This window comes from Sphaerodactylus townsendi, linkage group LG02, assembly GCF_021028975.2.
Source record: "Sphaerodactylus townsendi isolate TG3544 linkage group LG02, MPM_Stown_v2.3, whole genome shotgun sequence".
In the NCBI taxonomy this organism is placed as follows: Eukaryota; Metazoa; Chordata; class Lepidosauria; order Squamata; family Sphaerodactylidae; genus Sphaerodactylus; species Sphaerodactylus townsendi.
The window spans coordinates 139,968,024-139,992,167 of NC_059426.1; the positions used below are offsets into that span (position 1 = coordinate 139,968,024).

A 24,144-nucleotide genomic window follows, 5' to 3' on the forward strand; every position below is an offset into this window, starting at 1 on the left:
ATATCTGCTGAAGATGTAAAGATCTCTGCTGAAAAGGGGGAGGAAAGAAATGACCCCCCCAACTTTCAGCAGTGATTAAAGGAGAGCAGGGAACTTCAAAATATCTGCTGACGATCTAAAGTTCTCTGTTGAAAGGGGGGAGAAAATGTGACTTATCTTCTCTTGGTTCAAGAGGTGCAATTTTATGGACCCTCAAAAGGGTAGCCCTCATCTCCTATTAGCTTCAATTGGAAACAATGGAGGATGGGGTCACCACCTTTGGGGGTCCATAAAATTGGATCCCCTGAACTAAACTTCACCAAGCCTGGTGGTATCATCAGGAGCGTCTCCTGAAGATACCTTGAAATTTTGGTGCTACTAGCTTAAAAATTGCACCCCTACAGGCAAAAAAAACCCACTAGAAAAATGCAAAAAAATCAAATGAACCCGAATTTTTCAGTATATATTTGGGTATACCAAATCAAGAATTTGACTGATTCAGCTATAACGATAATTTTACAGCCGAATCAAGCCGAATCTGAATTTAACCTAATTTTACTGCTCAACTTATACCACAGGTTTTCCTGGAAACTTACTGCTGTGTCTTCAAAATGTTTTCTGTGAAATCATTCTGCACCCCTCCATTCCCCCTGTAATTTTCCCCCTTGTCTCTGCAGTTACATTTATTCTACATACTACTGCTGAAAATGTATTATTCCTGGCAGTGGTGGGATGTTATCTATGACGCAGAACAACAACCACCACCCCTTTTTGTTCTTTTGTGCAGGTGCTCTAGCATTACTGTGCATTTACATTGAAGCAGCAATTCAAAAAAGTCTCCATCTCCATTTCCACCATCAAGAACTACCAACACAAAATGGAAGCAAAAAAACCAAACACCTTACTGAAGCGGGTGCCATTATGCAAACCCGCCCCCCCAAATAAAAAATGTAGCATTTAGTGGCAAGACTTGTTGTAATCAACTCATGTGGAAAAAACCTAGGACCTGGGAAACCTGGGTTTATATCCCTGCTTTTCTGTGATATTCACTGTGTGGCCTTGAGCCATTCTCTCTCAGCCTAACCTTCAGAGGGTGGTTGTGATTATAGGGGGGTGGGGGAAACTACATACATGGCCATGGGCTCACTAGAGAAATGTGTGGATTATTCTCAGCAATATTAAATTCAGTATTAGGAACTTTAAAATTAGCATTTTGCAGTGTCCCAATTTCTATGAATCCAGTAATTTATGTAGATGCATGCTTGAACAAGAGAGAAACTTGCTGATATTATGAGACACACTGATCATTGTGGAACACTTTGGCAGAGCACTAAATATTTACAACACAAATTTTTAAAATTGTTTTAGAGGAAACCACATGGATTTTTTAAAAAATACACCTACCTAGATCATAGTTACATCTTGATTATCTACCAACTAAACATTTACAGTATGTGAACTGTTTGGATTAAATTCTAAGTTATATGTTTGTTTTGGAGATGTTTGCACAGTGTTTTACCTCTGTGTATATAATAGAATAGAGAAATATTTTATTCAACATAGACTTTCCTTGCTCACCAAAGGCCAAGGAAGAAAACTGGATAAAAATTACATGTACCTTGACCTAGTGAGAGTATTTCATGTATAGAAATGGATACCTCATGACACATCACATTTTGTGGGCAACTGAGGTGGGACACAAATCTTGCACTTGAAGGGACTTATGTTACATCATTTGTCTGGCAAGTACTATGATGAAATTGATAAAATTTGCTCTATCAATACAATCCTCAAAAATAGCATTATTCACATATTTGGATTGTTGGGTTCTTTGAGGTTCTTTTTTCTTCAGAAGATCATCTAATATCAGGGATTTTGTATGATTAATCAGTGTTAATTGCTGCATTTCAACATATGCAAAAGAGAAGCTAGAGGTTTATAAGGTATTTATCACATTTACATTTCCTTTTTCTTTCAGTTAGAAAGCCCCACATTTATGTTATCTATCTATCTATCTATCTATCTATCTATCTATCTATCTATCTATCTATCTATCTATCTATCTATCTATCTATCTATCTATCTATCTATCTATCTATCTATCTATCTATCTATCTACAGTCTACGTGATTATAGTTTTTTAACCTTCTGTGGGATAGCATTACAGTGGAGTATAATATAACAAGATGACATTATTGCAAAATGACATTAGAAAACCTTAGCATGGATTTTGAGGGGAGAGATCACATAATAATAAAAATAAGCTATCAATTTTACAAAAAAAAAAACACGAGTATGTATGCACAGAATTCAGGAGAAAATGTGACCCTGAGCATCTCCAGTGAAATTTTCATCATTATTATTTTGTAAAAGTTACATGTACCAATGAAGTTATGTATGTACATAAGTTCAGACAGGAGCTTCTCTGGCATTTCTATTGAGGTTTATCACATTTCCAAAGAAACAGGTGACATGTGAAATTCAAAAGGTATGTTCATTTCTGCAGTGCAGTGGACACATCAGTGGAACGTTCAGCTGTGTATTCAGCTTTCCGCAGCATATCTTCTGGTTACAACTTTTTTAGGCCACTGTTGATGTTTGGAGAGAAGTAAAGAGGCAGACAACCCCATACAAGGGGGGGGAGGGAATCTGCTTTGGGAGTGGTGCACCAGCCGTGCTGGCAGACTTTCCTTCTCCAGGGCATTTACCCCAGTGGAGGGGAGAATCTGATGGTGTGCAGCCACCACGAGGGAGGGGGGCTGCACTAGAAAGCAGCTGCACACTGCCCCCACCACAGGCTTAGTAGGGTTGGGCCAGTGCCATGGTCGGGGGAGGAGCCAACCTTAATCAGTTCCCTCCTCGCCATTCAGCATGCTGTGCTGGCAGGCCAGCATTCTTACTCTACCCTTTTGCGTAGCATAAGTCTATGAAGCCCAGTGGGGGCTTCTTGCTGGCGGGGAGGCTGTCACACTTGTGCAACCTCACTGTGTTGCCAGGAAGCCCCTTGGGGAGCAGCAGGGCAGTGAAACCATGATACCACAGCTGGCTGCCTCGCTTTGTGGATGGGGCTGAGAGACATATGAGCAAACATATGGAGAATTTCTTGTTGAAATTTTTTAAAACGCTCTACTAGTGATGATTCCTATCTGCAGCTGACAGATATAAAGGAAGAATACAAAGGTCTGGGAATCTAGTGTGGTTTTGGTGAATGAGGTATTGTACATAGGCATGGGAGACCTGCCTTTAAGTTTTATCTCACTCAAGGAGTTTAGAGAGTCGCTGTAGATTTGTCACAGCTCTTTGTGTGTGTTTGTGGGTTCAATAATGATTTGGTTCCTGCACAGGGGACTACCTTTACCTTTAAAGTGAAACAAGAGAGATTCAATACTTCCATGTTAAAAGATTCAAATCAAAATGAGTCAATGTTTTCAGTCCTTCATTTAAATTTTACACTGTGCATTTGGGCATCTATGTCTTATGTAAATCTCAAGGAACACTGGGAACTGTTACAGGATTTTTTTTTCTGTGGCCACTAGAGGCTGCTGTTCATATTCAAGTATTGTTGTTAGTGATTACTTTCTTGGTAGTAGTGCAGTTGTAGTTAAAGAAGGCAAAGAGGAATGTACTAAAGATGGTATTTTCATACTTGGGACAGTACAGTATTCTAAAAATGTAGAATGAGAAATCATTAAAGGTATCTGAGGAAAGAACTGTTCAAAAATGCTGCTTAGAGGTGTGTGGGATGGGAGAATAACATCAATAAGCCTTGTGCTAAAATCGATGAACAAGAGTGACGGATTCTTGGAGAGAAATGTTTTTGCAAAATAATATTTCCAAATTATTAGCCTACAAAGACCTGTCTAATAGTCGTACATAAGAAGTACTGTGGTGGATCAAACGTGTGGTCTGTCTACTCCAGCTCTCTGTTTCATACAGTGGCTAACCACTCTGGCCAACCAACAAGTAGGATGCAGAAATCAAGGCCCTCCCACAAATGTCGTTTGCTGACACTGGTATTCAGAGATTTGCTGCCTTGGGACCTGGAGGTTCTCTTTACTTATCTTTGCTAGTAGCCACTGACAGACTTATCTAAACCCCTTGTAAATCCATCTATGCTTATGACCATTGTTACATGCCCTGGCAGTGAATTCTACAGTGTAATTACTTACTGAAAAAAAGAACATGGGAAACAATCTGGAATTATTTAAATCATCTGAATCCCATGCAGGAAATATTTTGTAGAAGAGATTTTGAATGTGGTATATAGTATGCCATAATTTCGAACTACCACCTTGATGACCAGTTAAGCAATAGGAGTTACAGTAGAATTTTCTATCCTTTCTCCTAATGTTATGACTTAACTCTCCATTTAGAAACTGTTTTCCATTTGAATATTAATCTGACACTCATAAGCATGATAGATAATCCATTGAAGTCTGTCAGCCTGATCCCTGGAGCCAGCACCCACATCTAAGCAATGAAAGCAGTGTTGCTCTTAAAGTGTATGTGTAATGAAGGGCTAAGGTGCTGATTACAAATCTGAAATCCCTAGTTTATATCTTATCTCTGCCATGGCTTGAAGCAACCTCCGTGTCCCAACACAATAACTTATGCAAAATAATGACTTGGATCTACTCCAGGGCTTCTATGAACAGAAGGATTTCCATGAGAGTACCACACAATTATTTTCCACCCCCTTCCATTGCAGCTATAAATACCCTCAAACAGTGCTATTCTGTTGTTCAGTGGATCCATAACAATTTTTTTTCTCTTAGTGTTTTAAAAGTTGGTTTTTGGGCCCCCTGCCTTCAGTCAATAAACAAACGACTGACTGTCTGACTCTGCTTCAAACCATTCTTATGAACTGGAACTGACTTTGATTCAAGCAACTTGTCATTAAGATAGTAAGAAACCATATTGGCATGCTCCTCTTGCCATGGTTTGCTGTCTAGTCAATAAAGAACACCAAAAGGTACGTCCCCTCCCCCTGCCCCCACTGTTTTCAGTCATAAGAACATGAGAAGAGCCCTGCTATATTTATTTTTTATTTTTATTTATATTTTAGATTTCTAGGCTGCCTCTTCCCCGGAGGGCTCGGTCCAAGGATCTATCTGGTCCATCATCCTGTCTCACAGTGGCTAGCCAGTTCCTCTGAAGGTCCAACAAGGCATGGAGGCTGAGGCCCTCTCCTGATGTTGCCTCTGAGCACTTGCCTTCAGAAGTTTACTGCCTCTGAAAGTGGAGGTTCTCTTCAGTCACCATGGTTGTAGCTACTGGCAGACCTGTTCTCCATAAATCTGTCCAATCTCTTTTTAAAGCCATCTATTCCATCACCTCCACATCCTCTGGCAGTGAATTGTAGTTTTAGATGTGTTGCTTAACGCAGAGACACAGACCTTGACTTCAGCTATAAAATGTTATTTTATTGTGGTATGTTCAGAGAACTTTTTGCAATTAGATTTCCCATCAAAATTTACATGCATTTTTCAAATACATTAATATCCACAGTGAATATATAAAGGAAGGGAATATGTTGCACAAAAGGCAGAGAGGATATACAAAATGCAAAGAGTCCTACATGTTCTGCTTGTTTCAACAGCTTTCTCAACATGAACCTGCTCTATCCTATCTCATTTTTCTTCTAGTATTGGAGCATAGGTGAGGGGTAACAATGTGCTAAGGCAGGGGTGAGGAGGCAGGAGGTGGGGTTGAGCCCCAGGTGCTACTTGGTCAGGGTACAGGCAGAGCCCCCCATCCCAACCGGAGTCCAGTGCACCAGCACAGCCTTTTCTACCCTTCCTCACTGAGGAGGGCTGTGGAAGCTGTGCTGGGGTGCCAGATTCCCAGTGAGAAAATCCTCAGGCTCCTGAGGATTTCCCTGCCTGGAAGCCAGCGCCCAAAATCCAGTGCCCCAGCACAGTCTTTTCAATCCATCCTCATTGAGGAAGGGCTGCAGAGGCTTTGCTGGGGTGGTAGGGGGTTGCTCAGCTTGATGTCCACCTCGAACTCTGCCATGCCACCCCAGTGCAGCTTCCACAGCCCTTCCTTACTAAGAAAAGGTGCAGAGGCTGCACTGGAGCAGTGAAGGGTTGCTCAGCTTGGTGTCCCTCTCTGATTTTCACCATCAGCCGCCCCAGAATGGCTTTCATAGGCCTTTGAGGAAAGGCTGCAAAGGTCACACTGGAAAGGCAGAGTCCAAGCAGGGGAATCTTCAGCCGGGGATGTGTGGCTTGTCTTGGAGCACTCTCCCCATACTTTGCCTGCCTGCCTTTAGTTACCACAACTAGGGTAGCTCAACCCCTCCCCTTCCCAGATTCCACTGGCCCACTTTGGAGGTCGCACTGGGGCAGTGGAGTCTGAGTGGGGAGGGGTGCAATTTCAGTGCTTGTCACTATGCCTCTGAACTAAGGAAAGAGGGGAAACCGAGTTGAAGAGAGCATTTTCTTGCCTGCCTGCCCTGTTAAGGTATGGGAAGGAGGCACAAGCAGTGGGTATTTCACATTCACTCAGGAGGACACAAATAGACAGAAGAGGGACTGTATTTGAACTCAAGTCCTTAAATTGTGCAGGCCTGTCACAAACACCTGCTTGGATGAATCTTGTAAACCACCTTAAAACTCCTTTTAGCTCAATCAACCTATGCATGTCGGGCGGGGTGTTCTGTACTAAGACTGCCTGTCAGTTAGTTAATATTTGTTGTTTTATTAAGGTTCTTGGCTTTTGGCCATGTTGCAGTTGACAAAGACTGATAATTGCTACTGACTTAAACAGTAATTCCTATTGGGCAAATAGCATTAAACAATAATGTAAAGGGGTTTTTATAATATAAAAATATTTATTTCTGCCGGAGACCAAGCCTGTCTGTAGTTTGCGCGAATATCAGGACTGAAGAGTAAATGCAGAACAACCTGCACAAATCTTGAGTGGAAAGAAAATTGGCAAGGGGACTAACATGAAAGATAAGAGTTATCTAATTTACTAACTGGCACAGAAGAATTTCCAGGTTCCAAACTATAGTTCAAAAATAAGTCACTGGTTTTGCAGTTCTGCTGGGTTTAAAATAAAACCATATCTAAAAGATATGTATTTGTTAAATATTAACTTAGCCATAGACTACAGTGTTTTAAGTGGGAGTAAAAATCTTAGTTTGTTTTTTAACACTGATATTCCTATAGACATGCCAGTTGCTTTTTAACATTAAATTTCAGCTTTGTTTTATTTGTTTATATTGTCTAATAAATGTAGGTATCCTGACAAACATAATATTAAAGCGAACAGAACAATAAATAATAGCTCAGGGTTAACTTTTCATTTGTTGTGAGTTTGTGGCTTTTGGTGTCTGGTGTTGGCAGCAGCAGTATCCTTTAAGGTTTTCCCTGTTAGTTTTTTTCTGCATGGTTGTCATATCACTGTTTCTTTACATATTTCCTTATATATCCCATTGAAATTGTGTGCAGTTTTTCCCATTAAAGCCTATGTAACCTAACATCTAGCATGAAATGTAAAAGACATTATTTTTAAATGTTTCTGAATGAAGGTGAACAAGTTGCGACCATCAATATGCAACAATTTGAGCTGTCTTGGGAAAACTAACCCAATCTGAGGATATAAAAGCTATATTTAGGATTAGGTCAATTCCTTTTACCATTTTTAAACTGGTCTCTCTTCCTTTTTCCTTGTCAGGGAAGGAAAAAAATCTACTATTTGTGAAAAAGCTCACTTTGGAGACTTCTTTTTAGGGGGTCTTTTTTCATTCTTGCATGTCATCCATTAAAGATTAGCTGTGGAAGGTTGGAGCATGGAGAGATTATGAATGACGGAACAACTCCTGTGGAATAATAATCAGTTTTTGATATTTAATGCTGTTTGACTTTTGCAGACACATTTCTTATTAACCTTTGATACAAAGAGAAATCCAGGTTCCTGATATCTCATGGAGAAGATGAATCTGAGATCCTCTTCCAATTAAACTGAAATAAGGCCAATATTGGGCTTTAGCCAAAAGATCTCAGTAGTTCCCAACCCTTGTGTTTAGAAATCTAAATATGTGTGACATTCTATTTTTAAAAGTAGGTAATGAACATAGTTTTACCAATAATCAGTTCTAAAATTATTCTTTCTTTATTCAGTATGTACTTAGCTTTAGTTTTGTTGTATTATTGTAACATTATGTAAATACATTTTCTAAATCTTTAATTGGATGATGTGTTGGTGCATACAAAAACTTGAATAGATTGTTGGTTATATTCAGTATCTCTGAAATTAGAGGTGGGTTGCTATGGACTTCAATGAGAAGAGAATTATATCCTGAAGTTGCTGAACTTAGAATATAGTTTAAAACAATCAAGCTATTTAGTTCCTCTTTAAAAGTGTGGGGTTAGCTGTATGCTGCAGCAGAAAGGTTGGCTTTTGCTTTCGCTACAAATGTTACTCAGAAAACACAGCTAGCTGTGCACAACAATAAGCACATTTTATGAGTGTAGAATCACAAATTCATTCGCTTAAAATGATTTTTCCACATCATTCTGTTGGACCAGGACTCATCTATTCAATTAGTTGTGTGATTTGGTAATCAATGTAGCTGTGATTTTCCTTGAACCTGAATAATCTCATATTTAACTGTATATGTGCATGTATGTGCACATATTTTCATTCTTCCGTGTAGAAAAACCTGTGTGCTCAAAAAAATCCCTGTTTCCCATGTTAAATGTAGGAACTTCAGGAGAGTTCCCCATGTGCACCAATACTCATACATTTTACAATTAAGGGAGAGTTTTCAAGTTTATGTGTATGGATAATGCTCACCAAGAACCAATGCTGCAGATTTTTTTTCCTAAGTCTATACAAAATTTAATATTTTGGAAGCATAAGGGGTATTTAACTGATGAGGATTACTTTTGACAAGGAACACTGATCAGTAAAGGCAGTGGAAGCAATGTATATGTTCTCATTCGCAATCTCTATGTCTGGATCTAACTGAATGTGAATACTGCAGAGCAGTTTTTCTGCACTTGCTTATTGCTAAACAGTTTAGATCCTTTGGTAAAATCAGTATGTTCCCAACTAGAAATTTAGGAGCATGTGAGCACCTCAGACTAAATACATACAACAAACAAAAACTAACAAAGGTGACAGCATATTCTATCGGTGTTTGCACACATTGCTTTATCTTCAGAGTCACATTTATATGTAAATTATGTTTAGTCTGTAATTCCTAGTACTGACCTGTTAAAATGGTCTACTTTATTTTATTCCTGCATCTCTATGCTGCTGCACTTTTTGATTTATTCTAATGTTGCAAGAGCGGTATCCTTTTTTAAAAAGTGAAGTGTTTTGGAACTGCTGATACTCATTTTAATAGGACTCTGCTATGAGTTTTGCTCTGAGAATCTTTCTGGGGATTATCAGCATTTTACAATTTGTATGTACAAGCACACAAGTAACGTGTTGTACTCACTCTACCACTAATGCATTACATCTATTTCAGTTAACAGGTTTTTAGTATGTATAGATTAGTTGCACAAGCACAATACATAAGTATTAATATAAGATACATACAGGTTCTCAAGGACTTCAGGTCAAGACCTTTGCTAAACACTGAAAAGCAGTGAAGGAGTTTGCTTTCAGCAGAACCTAGCTTGCTTGGTCATTTTCATCCCACCCCCAACTCCCTCTCTTCTTTGACAGGAAAAAATGACACGACTAGGAAAAACACACATACAAGCAATTCACTATTGCTGTAATAAAATTATGAGGATGTCTTTAGTCTCCCCCTTATTTAAAAGACGAAACGAGAATAGGAAATTCTTTTTTCCCATTTTTATGACATATGTCAGGTTCTGCCTTAGCAGAGTAGGCAGACTTCATCTTTATTAGAACTTGTCCTAAATGTAAAAAAAAAATCCTCTCATATTAACCATTGTGAAGAGAAAACATCTGTGCATTAGATGTACTGTGATCATTCCTTCACCAGCTCTAAGGAAAATCCTAGGTCACAGAGAGTTCAACAAGCCACTAATCCTGAATACCAAATCCAAAATCACACAAAAAGGCCCCACAACCATCTCCCTATTATTGCAGCAAATTTCTTTCTTTTTATTTTTTTAAACTTTTTATTTGTTGAAGATACTAAGAAATGATTGCAAGACGAAACTAGCAAGAAAGAGTAGGAGAATGTGCATCCTGAAGAAGAAGGAAAAAAGCCCCAAGTAGTATCTGAAGAATTAATAAAGTCTATTTTGGTTTTGTCACTTTTTTGAAGGGAAAACAAGTAGGTATTTTCCTCATGATAGAAAAATTGTAATAGGTCACAATATTAGGAAATATTGATTCTGCAATCATTTTCAGAGTTTGTATTACAGTGTAACATGTAGATCATAATACAGTGCTGAGCGTAACTATTATGTTTAGCGTAGTGTTTATATGTCGCCTGGGTTTTTATACATGTACTGTGAGTTCTGTGGTTTTAAAGCGCCTAACATTTTTTTTTTCTTTCTTACTTGGGTTTACTATTCAGTTTCTCTATTTACACAGATGACCTCTAGGAAATCAGCAAACAGACGTCTTTTCTCGGGAATGCCCTCTTCCTCATACCCACTAAGGTTCTGTTGTTTGGAGACTCATGAATCAATGTTTATACTAGAATGATTTCTAACACCCTCTTTTGCTACTAGTGTATTTTTAAAGGTAGTTTTAAAAGTGGTGGGAAGGTTTGCCAACAGAATCAGGTTTAACTAAGAAAATATGTACATGGCTTTGACTCAGTAAACTCTTGCTCGGAATGGTTCAGCTTCTTCATATTTGTTCTCTCCCATATTAGAAAACAATTAGCTTACTAAACAAATTTGAGTATTTCGGGGGGAATCTACTTTGAGTCCCTCTCATTTGACTAAGAATTACAGGATATTTGATAAGCTTGTTTAAAAATGAGCATATCCAAATATTATCGTAAACACCCAATGATTTGTTTTACCTACAATATAAGTATTTTACTTAGTTGGCTTACATAGTATCTAATAATATTTGTTAATGTAATTTAACTGCTGTGAACCTTTACTGAACAAATATTGAAATTTATACAAGTCAAAGAATGAGAATCTCTAATGACTTTTGTAAAGACTTCCGTTTAATAGTTAAAGAGAAAAGTTTATATGACATAGCCAGTGTAATTAACAGCAGATTTTACATTTAATAAAAAAAAGAAAGAGGCTATGTATTTGCTTTACTCATTCCAACATAATTTGCATTACAGTTATGGGTATTTAATGAGCAAATTCCAGCTAAAATGCTATGTTGATTTTCTAAGTGAACTTTGAAATAGCTATGTACCTTACAAAAAACTGTTTACTCTTATCTGTCTAAGACTACAAGTATTTTAAACTTAATGGGTTTAATACAATTATCTTTCTGGGGCAAAAGAATGTAGTCTAAGTATAGGATGGTTATGTTGTTGCAACTATTGTCTTCAAATATGGACAATCTAATTTTGTAACAAGTAACCTTAATATGTGTTTATAATGAAAATCATAGCCAGTATTTATGTAGTTCATGAGAGAATGTTTATATCAAGTAAAACATTTGAATTGTAAGCATTTGTGAGCACATTTAACTGTTTGAAATTATTGAGCTGACACTCACTTTGGCAGGCACAATCCTTATCTCTTTTTTCTCCCTTGCATATCATGGCACTCTGACATTAAATATGCACATTTAATTCAATAAGCTTCACATTTCAATTAAAATGTCAGTTTAAAAACTCTTAGGCACACTAGGTTTGGTTGAAACAATCTTGCCAAGGTAAACCTGGCATTCCAGGAAATCATAAAAGTGACTTTGGAGCAGTAACCCTGAAAGTCCTTGGAAATGGTCTGAAGTCAAACAGACTACACAGAAATAATTGTTCAAAAATTAGCAGTAGCTCCCTCTATTTCAGGGGTAGGGAACCTTTAACACTCAAAGAGCCATTTGGACCCGTTTTCCACGGGAAAAGAAAACACTTGGAGCCGCAAATAATTTTTGACATTTAAAATAAAGATAACACTATATATATAGGGTTTTTTACCTTTTACTCAGCTCATTCTGAGAAGCGCATGGATGCGCCCGCCCTGCTGCCTGCAGGGCAGGCAAGGATGGGGCTGGCGGCTCGGCCTCACTGGCTGCCGGGAAAGCGCCTGCCCCACTCCAACGGGGCAGGCAAGAGGGGAAGCCATGCGGCGTGGCCCAACCAACCGTGGGCAGTTGAATTGTGCCAGCCCACATGCTGCCTGCAGGGTGGGCAAGGATGATAAGTCGGCCCGGCTTGGCTTTCAGGTGGAGCCACAGTGCAAGGGCAGAAGAGCTGCATGCGGCTCTCGAGCCGCAGGTTCCCTACCCCTGCTCTATTTACTGCAGCGTTATTCACTCTAGTGACTAAAATCAATCTGGTTTCCACTTAAAAATGGTGCTAATCATTTTGTGTCCATATGTCCAAAAGCTATCTTTGCCTTGAGAGAGGATATGCCTTCAAACCTATGGACATTGTGATTACAGCTCTTGTCTCTTAATAATGTATGCTGATCCATTCAGAACATAAAATAGAGAACAGAAATCTTAATGTTGAAATTCAATTTTACCTTTGCTTTGATGTTAGGATTTTACAAGTGCCTGGTTCATTCAGTCAAGCAAGAGTTAACTGCTGATGTCTCATGCCTAGAATCACACGATCTCTTCTTCCAGAAAAAGAGACGAGGCAGACACACAGGCACATGCAGACTGAACAGACACCCAGACTGAGCATTTGTATAGATAGAGTTTGCTGTTCCAATTTTTAGCGTAACTTAATTTTGTTATCTAGTAAAGTTCTACAAAACAACTCACATGCATCTCTGCCCTGTTATTTGTTCTGCTAATTCATTTCAATACAACAAAAGGTTATGGGCCCAGAGATTTCCACTGCACATACTTTTCTCTCTGATTCAAAGTGTGTTGCTTGTATAAAGGAAGCTCCTAAAGAAGCAAGATATTGGAGGAACAAGCCTCAGTCAGCACCTCTAACCCAACAACAGCTGTTTCAGCAAACCTGAGTGCAGTGTAAACTCAAAACCAATATGCCCTGGCAAACAGTCTCACTCTACCTGCTCTCCCTCATTTCGATTATTTAAATTTTTTGATCTGGCAATTTCGTATGAATCAAGCTCTTGCTATTCAGAATTTCTCCCATGTGACTGAGCAAGAAATGCCTCAAATCTTCATGAGTTGGAACTGTTTAAAATGGCTGATTCCAAAGCGTATTATCTCCTGGCTTCAACAATAGATAATGAGGAGAGTGCTTTTATTATGAGTTGCAAATCTGCTTGTGATCTTTGGACAGGCTTGGAAGGAAAATACTGTAGAAAATTAGTTAAGAAAATAAGACTTCTAAAAAGGAAATTCCACAGTGCAAAAACGAAAAGGGGACAATTTGAACAAGCATTTAAAATGGATGGTTGATATGGTTATGCAAATCAGGGCAGTTGGAAAAGTTTTGGAGCATGAAGATGTGATTCTGGGGCCTTTGCCTGAAAGTTTTGAAAACCAAGTGTCTGTGCTTGAGGCCACAGAGTTGTTGAACCTGAATTATGTTCTGAATTATCTAAGAAATACTGATGTGGAAAGTATCAAATGCAATGAAAGGCTTATCTGTGCTTAGGGATCATGTCAGTGAAGTAATTGAATGGGGATCATGAATGGGGATCATGTCAGTGAAGTAATTTGCTTTAACTGTGAAAGAATGGGGACATTTGGCTAAATATTGTTGTGAAAGAGAATCAGCTGGGAGAGGCAGAGGGAATGAACCAAGTAATTCTTATAGAAGAGGTGATGTTAATAAAACTTTAGCTATAAAGACAGACAAAGAAAAAGAGGAAGTTAAAGAAAAGGGGCAAGCAAAGAAAAGACGTACATATATGATTACAAATTACTGCAGCAGTAAAATGAATTTATTTCTTTTGGAGTCTGGATCTTTTTCCCATGCTTGCAATAATGAAAAATATTTTATTGAATTGAAAGAAAGTGAAGAAGAGAAACTTTTGCAAGTTGATGATAAACCACTAAAAGTATATGGAAAAGGTACTGTGAGGCCCGTTCTACATGGGCCAATAAACATGGGTTAAGGACAGTAAAAAAACTGTTTTGGGGGGGGGACTTCATACGGATCCCGCCCCTAAAGCAAGTCTGTTCTGTTTTATTTTCCCTGAACCGGGTTTTTTGAGAATCCCACTATTCGCGAGTCTTTTGAAAAGCTAATGGCCAGGCAGGAGGCACGTTACTCAGTTGCACTTTGCTTTTTAATTACCCAGCTTATATCTACATAGCCATGCAGGTGCAAATGGTCGTATCATGGTATTGTGAGATGTCAGCATAGCTATGGGGGTTCATTTGTGCATGCCTGCGTATGCATAGTTATGCATCTGTGGCAGGTATTTTAAAAAAGGCACGACAGCAACCCGGATTGTTTCCATGGACTCTAATCGCTGCCTGGATGGATGCATGCAAACGTGAAAACAGGAAATCAGGTTACTTTATTTTGACTGCAACCCGCTATACATTTGCTATGCAGAAGGGGCCTGAGAATTGATGTTTTCTGTTCTACTGGAGAGACAGTACAGCATGACCTAATAGAGACATTCCAGAATTACCTAGAACAAGAAGGTATGCAGCATGCAAGATCAGTGATATACTCATCTCCTCAAAATGTTCTAGCAGAATGCTTCAATCATACAATACTTGAAACTGCACATTGTTTATTAATGCAGGCTGGACTACTTGACACCTGTTAGACAGAAGCTGTCAATACAGCTGTATATCTACAACAGAACACCATGCAAACCTATTGGAATGACTCCTTTTGAAATATGGCATAAGAAGAAACCCAGTTTAAAACTGTTGAAGCCATTGGGAGCAAAAACATAGGTACAAATTCTCAAAGAGAGAAGAAGAAAACTAGATCCAAGAACTGAAGTTGGAATATTAGTTGGCCACTGCATGAGAACAAAACTGTTAATTTGTGCAATCTCAAACTACCTACCAGCCTCATTTACATAGTATCAGATTATGATTATGTTTTGAGTCAAGCTTCAAGGTCTCACAATTGAATCCAGATAAAACCTGAGGTCTCTTCTGTCCCATACCCTCAAGCAACAATTTCAACTTGAGAAAATCTGTCAGTGGGCAAGTTCATCATATTTTTATTCAGTTGAGAATTCCTATTATCAGATTGCACCAAGTAACTCTTCTATTAATTACTTAGCCTTTTGCATCCATTGTATCATCTTTTATATGGTATTGTGAATGCTCTACAATTCTCATTTTATGTTTTCTGCAATTTTCCCTGATGTAACTCTTTAAAATAGTTGTGGCTTCTTTTGTGGTCTGTGGTCTGTGTACTTTGATGTACTCACCACTCACACCCGCCCCCCCCCAAAAAAAACTTTACATGTCAAATATTATAGCTGTCTTCATTAACTGATCTCATTTGGGCAACATCTAAATCCTTGCCAACTTGTCGATGCATCTGAACTCTGACTACCCAAAAAGCAAAGCATTTCCAAAGGGAGCTTTTAGATGGCTGCAGTAAAAATAAACATGAGCCTTGTGGGCTGTTAAAGACGAACAAGATTTTGTTCTTTCATAAGCTTCCATTGACTAGACAGAGACTATGACTAGCACCCTAATCTATAAAAGCTTGTGCTGCAGCCAACGAAGTAATTCCATGTGTGGCCTTAGTAATGCTGACTAAATGGCAACAATCCTTGGAGACTTGAAAATGATGCTTGTGTTGAAGTAACTGACATTTGACAGCCTCTCCCTCCATGTTCTCCTCATAAATTGTAAAGTGGTTAAGATGAAAGATAGCAAGCAACCTTTATAAATAAGCAGGGATTAGAATATTGCTCTTAAATTGTTGCTGTTCTAGACTTGTACAGATAGCAGTGACTTCTGTCCATACATTCATTTTTCCCACCCTTCCTTTAAGGAACTCAATGTGATATATATATGGTTCACTTCATTTTTACATCCCTTTAAGTTTGGTCTGGCTGAGGAAGGGAGGAAGGAAGGAAGTTATAGAGACTGGCCCAAGATCACCCAGTTTTATACAGTCAGAGTAAGGGTTTAAAGCTTGCTCTCCAATCTCAGATCAACTCTTTAATTACAAACCCAGATTGATTTATGTGTTTGTAGCCCTATGTTGTAAACTCATGGTCTGTCAGGTTCAACCATTTGTACCCTAAACCAGTTCTACTTACTCCATGGGTTGTGGAGAGCCACATTCACAATTACCGTCAACCAAAAGAGCACCATGATTACTGAATGTCTTGTACGTAACCCCACAAAATGCACAAGCACAATAATACCCTGTTTCCCTGAATATAAGACATCCCCAGAAAATAAGACGTAGTAGAGGTTTTGCTGAAGTGCAAAATATAAGGCATCCCCCAAAAGTAAAACGTAGCAAAGTTTTTGTATGGAAGCATGCCTGACAAACAGAATACAGAAATATAAGACATCCCCTGAAAATAAGACATAGTGCATCTTTGGGAGCAAAAATTAATATAAGACACTGTGTTATATTCGGGGAAACATGGTATTAATATGATGTAGAAGTATAATCTTTGTTAATTAAAATATAATCTTTATATATTTAGTATTAAGAGTATTCTGTTAATTAAAACCTCTATGCATGTAGAGCTGCCTTTCCCTACCACTTTTAAATCTTAGCTAGCCCTCAAGTAACTGGAGTGAAGGGAAGTGCTTTGCTCTCAGGTGAAGGGAAGTGCTTTGCTTTCATACTGATTTCTCCTCAACATGAAGTGCAGCAGTTCAGAAAAAGAGTGAGACTGCCAAGACACCCAGAGGAAAGCAAGCAGGCAACAAAAATGAGGAATAAAATGCTATCTCCGCACTGTGGGCTAGCTGTCCACATGTTGGGATGACAGTGAAGGCTGAAGAGAAGAGTGGAACGTTGTTGGAAACAGTGGGCCCTTTGCTTCCATCCCAGGTTTAAGGCCCACAGCCAAGATAGGCTTGCAACATAGCCATACTCCAGTACCTCTGGGAGCAGCTGTTTCAAAATGCAAACCACCTGCCAGTCATAAGCCCTCCAGGGCAAGGGCCTTGCACATTTTCCTGAAATATTCAATGGGTGCCACACTGATGAGTGACACTTAGAACAGTTACAGGTGGCATATCAAAAAGCCATGTGTAGCTCCCAAGCCAATTAATGAGTATCATCAGCCTAGATCACTATCTACCATGTTATTCCTTCTTATGATGGCATACTTTTTTTTTGAAGTGCATAAGGATCTGCATAGAAAATTACTGGAGGAGAAAAATGATTTAGAATAGTTAAGTGACCCCCCAAAATTATTCATTAATTCATTGCATTTTAGTCACTGCTCACCCAGAAAGTCTCATGGTAATTTACAACTTCAAAGCAGTATTAATGGAACAACATAAACTCAGATAAAAGTATTAACATTAAAGTATTAAAATATATGCCTAGCAACATTTCGCTAAAAAACACCAAACTTGATGAAAGGCGTTGAACTAGTTATATTTTGTTGCCAGTGTTTATGAAGGACAAAAAAAAATTCCTACTTTTAGCCCAAACCTGAAGAATCCTCTAACTTATTCCATGTACATATCATTATAGAATTACTTGTCAAGCCAGAAGCCGCAATCAAGCTCTTGCTTGCCCCCAAGTGTACCGGTCTTACAATTCAGCTTCAGTTATTATGTCTAATAAAATAAAAATCATGATGTTACGCACTTAGAGCTTCAATGCTCCCCCAAGTGGCAACCAGGGAAAGAGAGCAAGGATGGGGATCCTGAACACAATAGTGCCATTAATTGTCTGTTATAGATAACACAGGAAGAAGGTCAAAGCTACTTTTCCTAACTTTAACTCCATAACCATAATGTCCAGTTCAATCCCCCATGTTAATTAAGATCCTCCTCCCAAGCCCCGATCTATGTCCCCCCGCCTCTCAGATGTCAGGAGGGTAGCAATCAGAGACAAGGGTGTGTGTGGGTGTGTGGGTGGGTGGCCTATTTTGGGGAGTACTTTAGAGATTTGCCTGGTTCTTGTTTTGCCATTATATTTATGCGCCATGCAAAAACCTTTCTCTTGTTCCAGGTGTTTAATTGAACAGTTGTCCGTCCTTTTAGTAGATGTTTTTTATGGCATGAGCTGAGGGCTGTTTTATGAGTACTGTTTTATGTTTCTTGTTCAAAATTGTCTTCTTAGGTTGTTGTGTATTGTTTATGTTGGTATTTCTGTCCATAGTGAGCTCCATGCTTGTTTTAATACAATTTTTAAAAGTTTTGGAGTGTGAAATTTGTGAGCTACTTTGAACAGTCTCTGAAGAAGTGGCATATGGATTTATTATGAAACTACAGCAAAGCTTGAGGGGAGGAGATGCAATGGGCCCTAGCAAATGGTAGCAGAGGAAGCATCTCCCCTGCAATGGGCTTTACTGGGGCTGTAGCAGGCCCTTCCCCCTGCCCCTGGCACAATGCTTGCCACTTATCTGGTTCTCCGTCTCTCACTTGATAGTGGAGAGGTGTGGCTTGAGTAGGTGGGAAGGTGAGGAGGGGAAGGGGGGAGAAGAGCCATTTGGTGTGGGGGAAGGGGGGCAAGGTGAGACTTGGGTGGGCGAGGATGGAACGGAGTGGCTTGGGGTGGGGAGAGGGTTGGAACTAAGTGACGGAATGGTGGGAGCGTCGAAAGGTGAGAATTGGGTGGGGAGTGTTGAAAGATGAGGCTGAGGGTGGGTGGGAAGGAGTAGTCTAGAGTGGAGTGAGAGTGGAATTGGGATGGCTGGCACAGCCGGAGCGAGGGGGAACTGCCTGGGGCACATATGTGCCCTGCATCCTGCCACACCCCTGGCCATGCCCTGGAAGGCCCCCACCATGCCCCCACACCAGTGTGTGCCCGGTGCGTCATCCCCCCCCCCCCCCCGCCCACCCACTTGGCGTTATGTCACTGATGGCTGGGGATTGGTGAGGAGGCAGGAGGGCTTTGCTGAGCCCACAGAGCAGCTGATCTGCGGCCCGGGCTGGTTTTGGGGGGTAAGAGGGAGGTGGAAGGGAATGTGTAGCCCATAGATCAGCTGATCTGCAGACCCGGGTGGTTTTGCAGGGTGGAGGGGAGGTTTGAGGTCTTTGGTGGGCTGCTCCGCAGGACAGACTGGTTGTTGAGGGTGGGGGAGGCTGGAGGAGTTTGCTGGGCCCCAGAGCAGCTGCTCCTCCAACCCAGCCTGGGTATTTGGGATGGGGGAAGGTGGAAGGGTTCTGCCAGACCCTCCATGGGCCCAGACTGGGTCTTGTGGGTGGAAGGGGAAGCAGAAAGATCAGCTGTTCTGCGGCCTAGGCTGTCTGTTGGGGGTGAGGGGGCAGGAGGGCTTCTGGGTGCCTGTAGAGCAGTTGTGCCAAGGCGCTGCTACTCCACAGGCAGGCAGGAATCGAATGTTGCCCACTAATGCAACAGCAGGACTCACTTTGTGAGAGTTGCTCCTCCATTGATCAAGGGTTTGTCATCATGACATTCGATTCCTTAGCATTGTATTGGTTTGGATAATAGGCAAGTCTTTTATTGAAAGCTTATTTGGTTCTTCAAATGTGCCTTTTCTGAATTATATTATGGGTTATTTTTAAATTATTAAATTATGTTTAAATTTAATTATGTTTAAATGGTTACAGGAACCAGTTGTTACCAAACTACGATTGCTAAGGACAGACACCATGATTTTACTGCGATCAGATGCATACCAAAAGAGAATTCATCATGTTCATTTGTGAAATTCTGACTGTATTGCAGCTCTGGTGGAAGAAATTCATTCTGCTCAACAGGAACGTGATGAGGCAATAATGGCAAGATTGAAGTTGGCTAATGAAGAAAGAGATGAAGCATATAAACAAATGAAACTACCGGAGCAATCTTTTGAGCTGTACGTACATATATCCTGCTATACATGAAATGGTTGTTATTTCTGCAACTGCCTTAGGCAAGAAATTATCTGACATCCTTTTTTTTACATTATAAATATGCACTCTGTATGTATATGCACACATGCAGAGAGATTTCCTACTTGGGTCATACATAGGGATAGACTTATGTAGCTTGTTGCTGCTGCAGTTGCTGATACAGCACAGCATTAGTAGGGCTTCCATATTACATAGTTTGTCTACCCTAGAATCTGGCAGCTGCTACCCCCATGCTACCAGGGCTTTTTGTTGTCGTTGTTGTTTTTAAATCAGCAGTTGAATGTAATTGTAACAGTCTGTTTGTCTGGTCCTTTAAATACACAGCTTTCCGTTTTTTAGAAAAGAGTACACCTGTAGCACATCTCTTGTGGAGATGTGCCTGTTCCCTTATATCTCCACAATGAAAAGGTCAGAAAATTTCTTTTTTTAAAAAAGCATGAAAGCTTGGAATTTTGAGAACCTGATAAACAAATTGTATAATGATTTTCAATAGCAATGTAGAAAAACAAAACCCTGCAAAATCCACAGCTTTGCACTCACATAGCAGCCATTTAGGCTTTGCTGTGATTTCCCCAAAACTTACAGCAAAGCACATTTGGGAAAGATAATTGAAAAGCTGGGGAAAACCCCAGGGGGTCAATGTCTGCACCACAGTTGGGGTTGCCATCTCAGCACTAGCAACTGGCAGAAGCTTTATTGGGCTGAGGACATGGAAATGGTTATGGAACCCATCACATCACTTCCAGTGTGAACCTGGAAGTAACATCATTGTGTTGGTTGTAAAGGGAAATTACACTATGGCATCAACACCACATCTATCCCTTCCCCATTGTGTTAAATATGAATGTGGGTTACATTTATGTTACTCTGGGCAACAGGAGTTTCGTAAATAGTTCACTGACTTATTTCTTAACATTTGTATTATTGATGGAGGGGTTTTTTTGTATCAGGAGCCATTTTTGCTCCTGAGACAGAAATCAAGGTGGATGTTAGGGCAGAAAAAAACCTGCCTATTGATTTTATTCAGGCATAAATCAGGGGAGTGTGACATTTCATATAAGGGTTCAGTGCTTGGACTACAAGGCTGTCGTTCAGAAGTTTCACTGTATAGAAAATCAATCAGACCTTCGTGGCAGAAGACATTTTCCATCAGAAAAAAATGCTTATTAAGAAGCAGCATCAAATCCTATGCTATCCTCTTCCACAACATCCTCTGTAAATTGAAAACATTAAAAAAATTAAATTGAATTGTTTCTTTGAAATAGCATATATTTCACAATGGGGTTATAAAGTGAAATTCACTGTTTATCATACCACTCACTATTTGCTGTTTGTCATTCTTGTTCAGTGCACATAAAATATTGTGAACATAAAATATAAAAAGGTGGAGACCATTCAGCTCATTTTTCTATAAGTGCTGGAAACCAACAACTTTTCAAACTCTAAAGCAGATCATATAGCCATGCTTATTAGTTATTTGCCGTCACCACTGTGTCACAGCTTGGACATATAAAATTGTTACCCGATATTGTAGAAACTTATTTTCAAGTGTATTCCATGCTCACTGTTGAAAAAAAAGGAATTATCATTTGAGTAGCTGCTTATTTCACGCACCATTACTTTTTTTCTTTCGGCCCTGTGGGAGTGATCTGCAGGAAACCTTTATATAAGCTAGGCATCGATTATAGAAAGGAGGCTCAAAAAAAGTTTTAAACCGTTTTATGTATTTATATGCGGTATTTTTAGGCCAGATTTATCCATATACCGAATTTAAGGTAGCTAATGTTAAATGTCTTACTGCCCCAATCTACAAGGCTCCAGTGTTTGGGGATGGTGCCACTACCTCCAGAGGGCTTTCAGGTGGCATGGGGAGGCAGCAAAAAAGAATACCCCCCCCCCCGCCACCTGAAAAGGCCTCCATAGGACTCAATGTAAGTCCTAGGTCAATGTTCCTAGCTCAAAAGCCCAAGCGGAAGCTGACTGATGTTGGCTCCAGCCCTAGAAACACCCGGGCCCACTCCCCTGCCATGCCAGCATCCACTTGGATGCTAACATAACTCAATGGCAGCATAACTTTGCAAGGGTGACCTTTGCTTGGTTTGGCCGCTTGGGAATACCTGGATGGGGTACCTGGATGCCACTATCTTTGCCCTCTAAGCTGGTGTGGGTGCCCCTTATGTCAGCGGAGAGGTTGAATTCGAAGCACAGCATGGCCATACTAAAAAAAGATACAAGTGGAAGGATTTTTAAAATGAACGTCTGCAACTCAAAGGATGGATGTGATATCATTTCTCTATTCTAAAGATCATGCAAACAGAAGAAAGCAGATGCCAATGGGACAAGCTGTATCCATCATGTTCTTTAAACTGTTGGCTTTGGTGTCCTGTGTCAGAAGGTGCCATTGGAAGAAGATCCGATAAAACTATTTCTGTGTAGGTTTTTTTAACCTCATATAACTAGGTTGAGGATGGTATGTCTTCCTTACTCCTGGCATCTTTCTTGTTAAAATAGGGAAGCATCCAGCATACAGAACAGAGAGGTTACACATGTATTTCCAAGGTCCTTTCCTACACAACTCTCATATGATACACCTGTTCCAGAAAATTAGAAAATTTTCAAAATTATCTTGAAATTCAGCAAAAAAAGCTACAATCAAAAGACAAATCCCGCCCCCCCGTCCCCATTTTTCACTACTGTTACAGAGTTAGTACAGTATTGGTACATTTATAGTTGTCAGAATTATTTTCCAAGTTTAGATGAGAACCAAAGAAAAACAGTTTTCATAAAAATGAGTATGGCTGTTGTGTCATGGTTTCAGAACTGAGGGATAGAGACCCCCTTAACTTGACTCCATACAATCACCTTCCGGGGGGTGGGGGGTGGACTTTTCAGATAAAGTTTTGTCTGATTTTCTGACCTTCTGTTCAGAATTAGAAGTTTTGTCTGGTGCAAGGCTAAACAAATTTACTTGGAAGTAAGATCCATTGAAGGCAGTGAAGCTTACTTCCAAGTAAATATGTTTAGGATCGGAGTGCTAATGTGTTCTTTCATTTAGGAATGCAACAAACAAAACTAAAATACATAATTTCAGATGAAACGTGTAAGTCCAGAAATAAATAAATATAAGTGCCTGCGCTCTCCTGTCGCTGGGGGCCTTTCTTCATCTAAGCACATATGAACAATTGATCCTTGTAGTCATGTGTAGTAGTAAACATTAATAACTTAACATTCTGAAGTCGGTACTGAAGATATGGAGCATTATTGAAAGATGGAATAGAGCAGGTGGCACTTTAATATGTTCAGTGTCATGGTTGACTCTAAAGACTACCAGAATGAAATTACTTGAGGTTCTAAAGATTTAAAAAGCGAACTCATTTTGCTGCACTAAGGAAATGCTACTGATGAGGCTTTCTGTGTCCCCTTTTTCTAGGCTAGAAAATATTAACCCTGAAGAAAATGACATGGTAAGCCATTCTCTGAGGAGATTTCTTGATGTCAGTCTTATATCTTAGAGGCTTAAGTTCAATTGAGTGGGTTTCAGGAACTAAGATGTGGGAAAAAGAAGAATTGACACACTAATAATGTACATCTTTGCCACAGTATGAAAATTCAATAACTTCACTCAGTCAATTTACAATTCACATGTGCCCATTAATTAAAACCCTATATTAAATAAAATATATTAAAACTTCTTGTCTGACTAACATATAATGCTGTTGGTAGACATTACAGGAATTACTGAACAGAATAAACAATGCAGACACTGGGATGGCTATACGAAGGACTGGAGCTGTAATTGTCGAACGAATATACAGGACTCAGGAACGCAAAAAGAAAATAATGGCTGAAGAAATGAATGCAGTCATAGAAGAACGAGATGCTGCTTTGGCGCAAGTAAGTCCATGTTATTTTGTAAAAGCTTCACTGGTAGACACTCCCCTCCCCTTCTCTTCATTTTTGGAAAATGAATTGTTTTTCTGTTGAACATACAACTTTTTTGAAAACTTTCATACACACAAATCTATTCTAGGAATTACTGCAGAGAAGTAATAGAAATATATAAAGACACTGTTCAAAATAATTATATTTTTATGATGTGTGATATTGCAATATTGGAAAATACATTGGCATAATTGAAAAAAATAGAGAAAGAATCACAATCCA

General features: G+C 39.5%; 1 protein-coding gene across 4 annotated transcripts in view; it reads left to right on the forward strand.

Moving 5' to 3' along the window:
• MIPOL1 (mirror-image polydactyly 1) overlaps positions 1 to 24,144 on the forward strand; it is a 254,510-nt gene that overhangs the window by 72,571 nt on the left and 157,795 nt on the right. For all 4 annotated transcript variants that reach the window (XM_048485912.1, XM_048485911.1, XM_048485909.1 and 1 more), the window contains 3 exons: positions 19,814 to 19,943; positions 23,411 to 23,444; positions 23,704 to 23,874. In XM_048485912.1, coding sequence (XP_048341869.1) covers positions 19,814 to 19,943; positions 23,411 to 23,444; positions 23,704 to 23,874 — 335 coding nt within the window. The remainder of the gene's footprint in view (positions 1 to 19,813; positions 19,944 to 23,410; positions 23,445 to 23,703; positions 23,875 to 24,144) is intronic.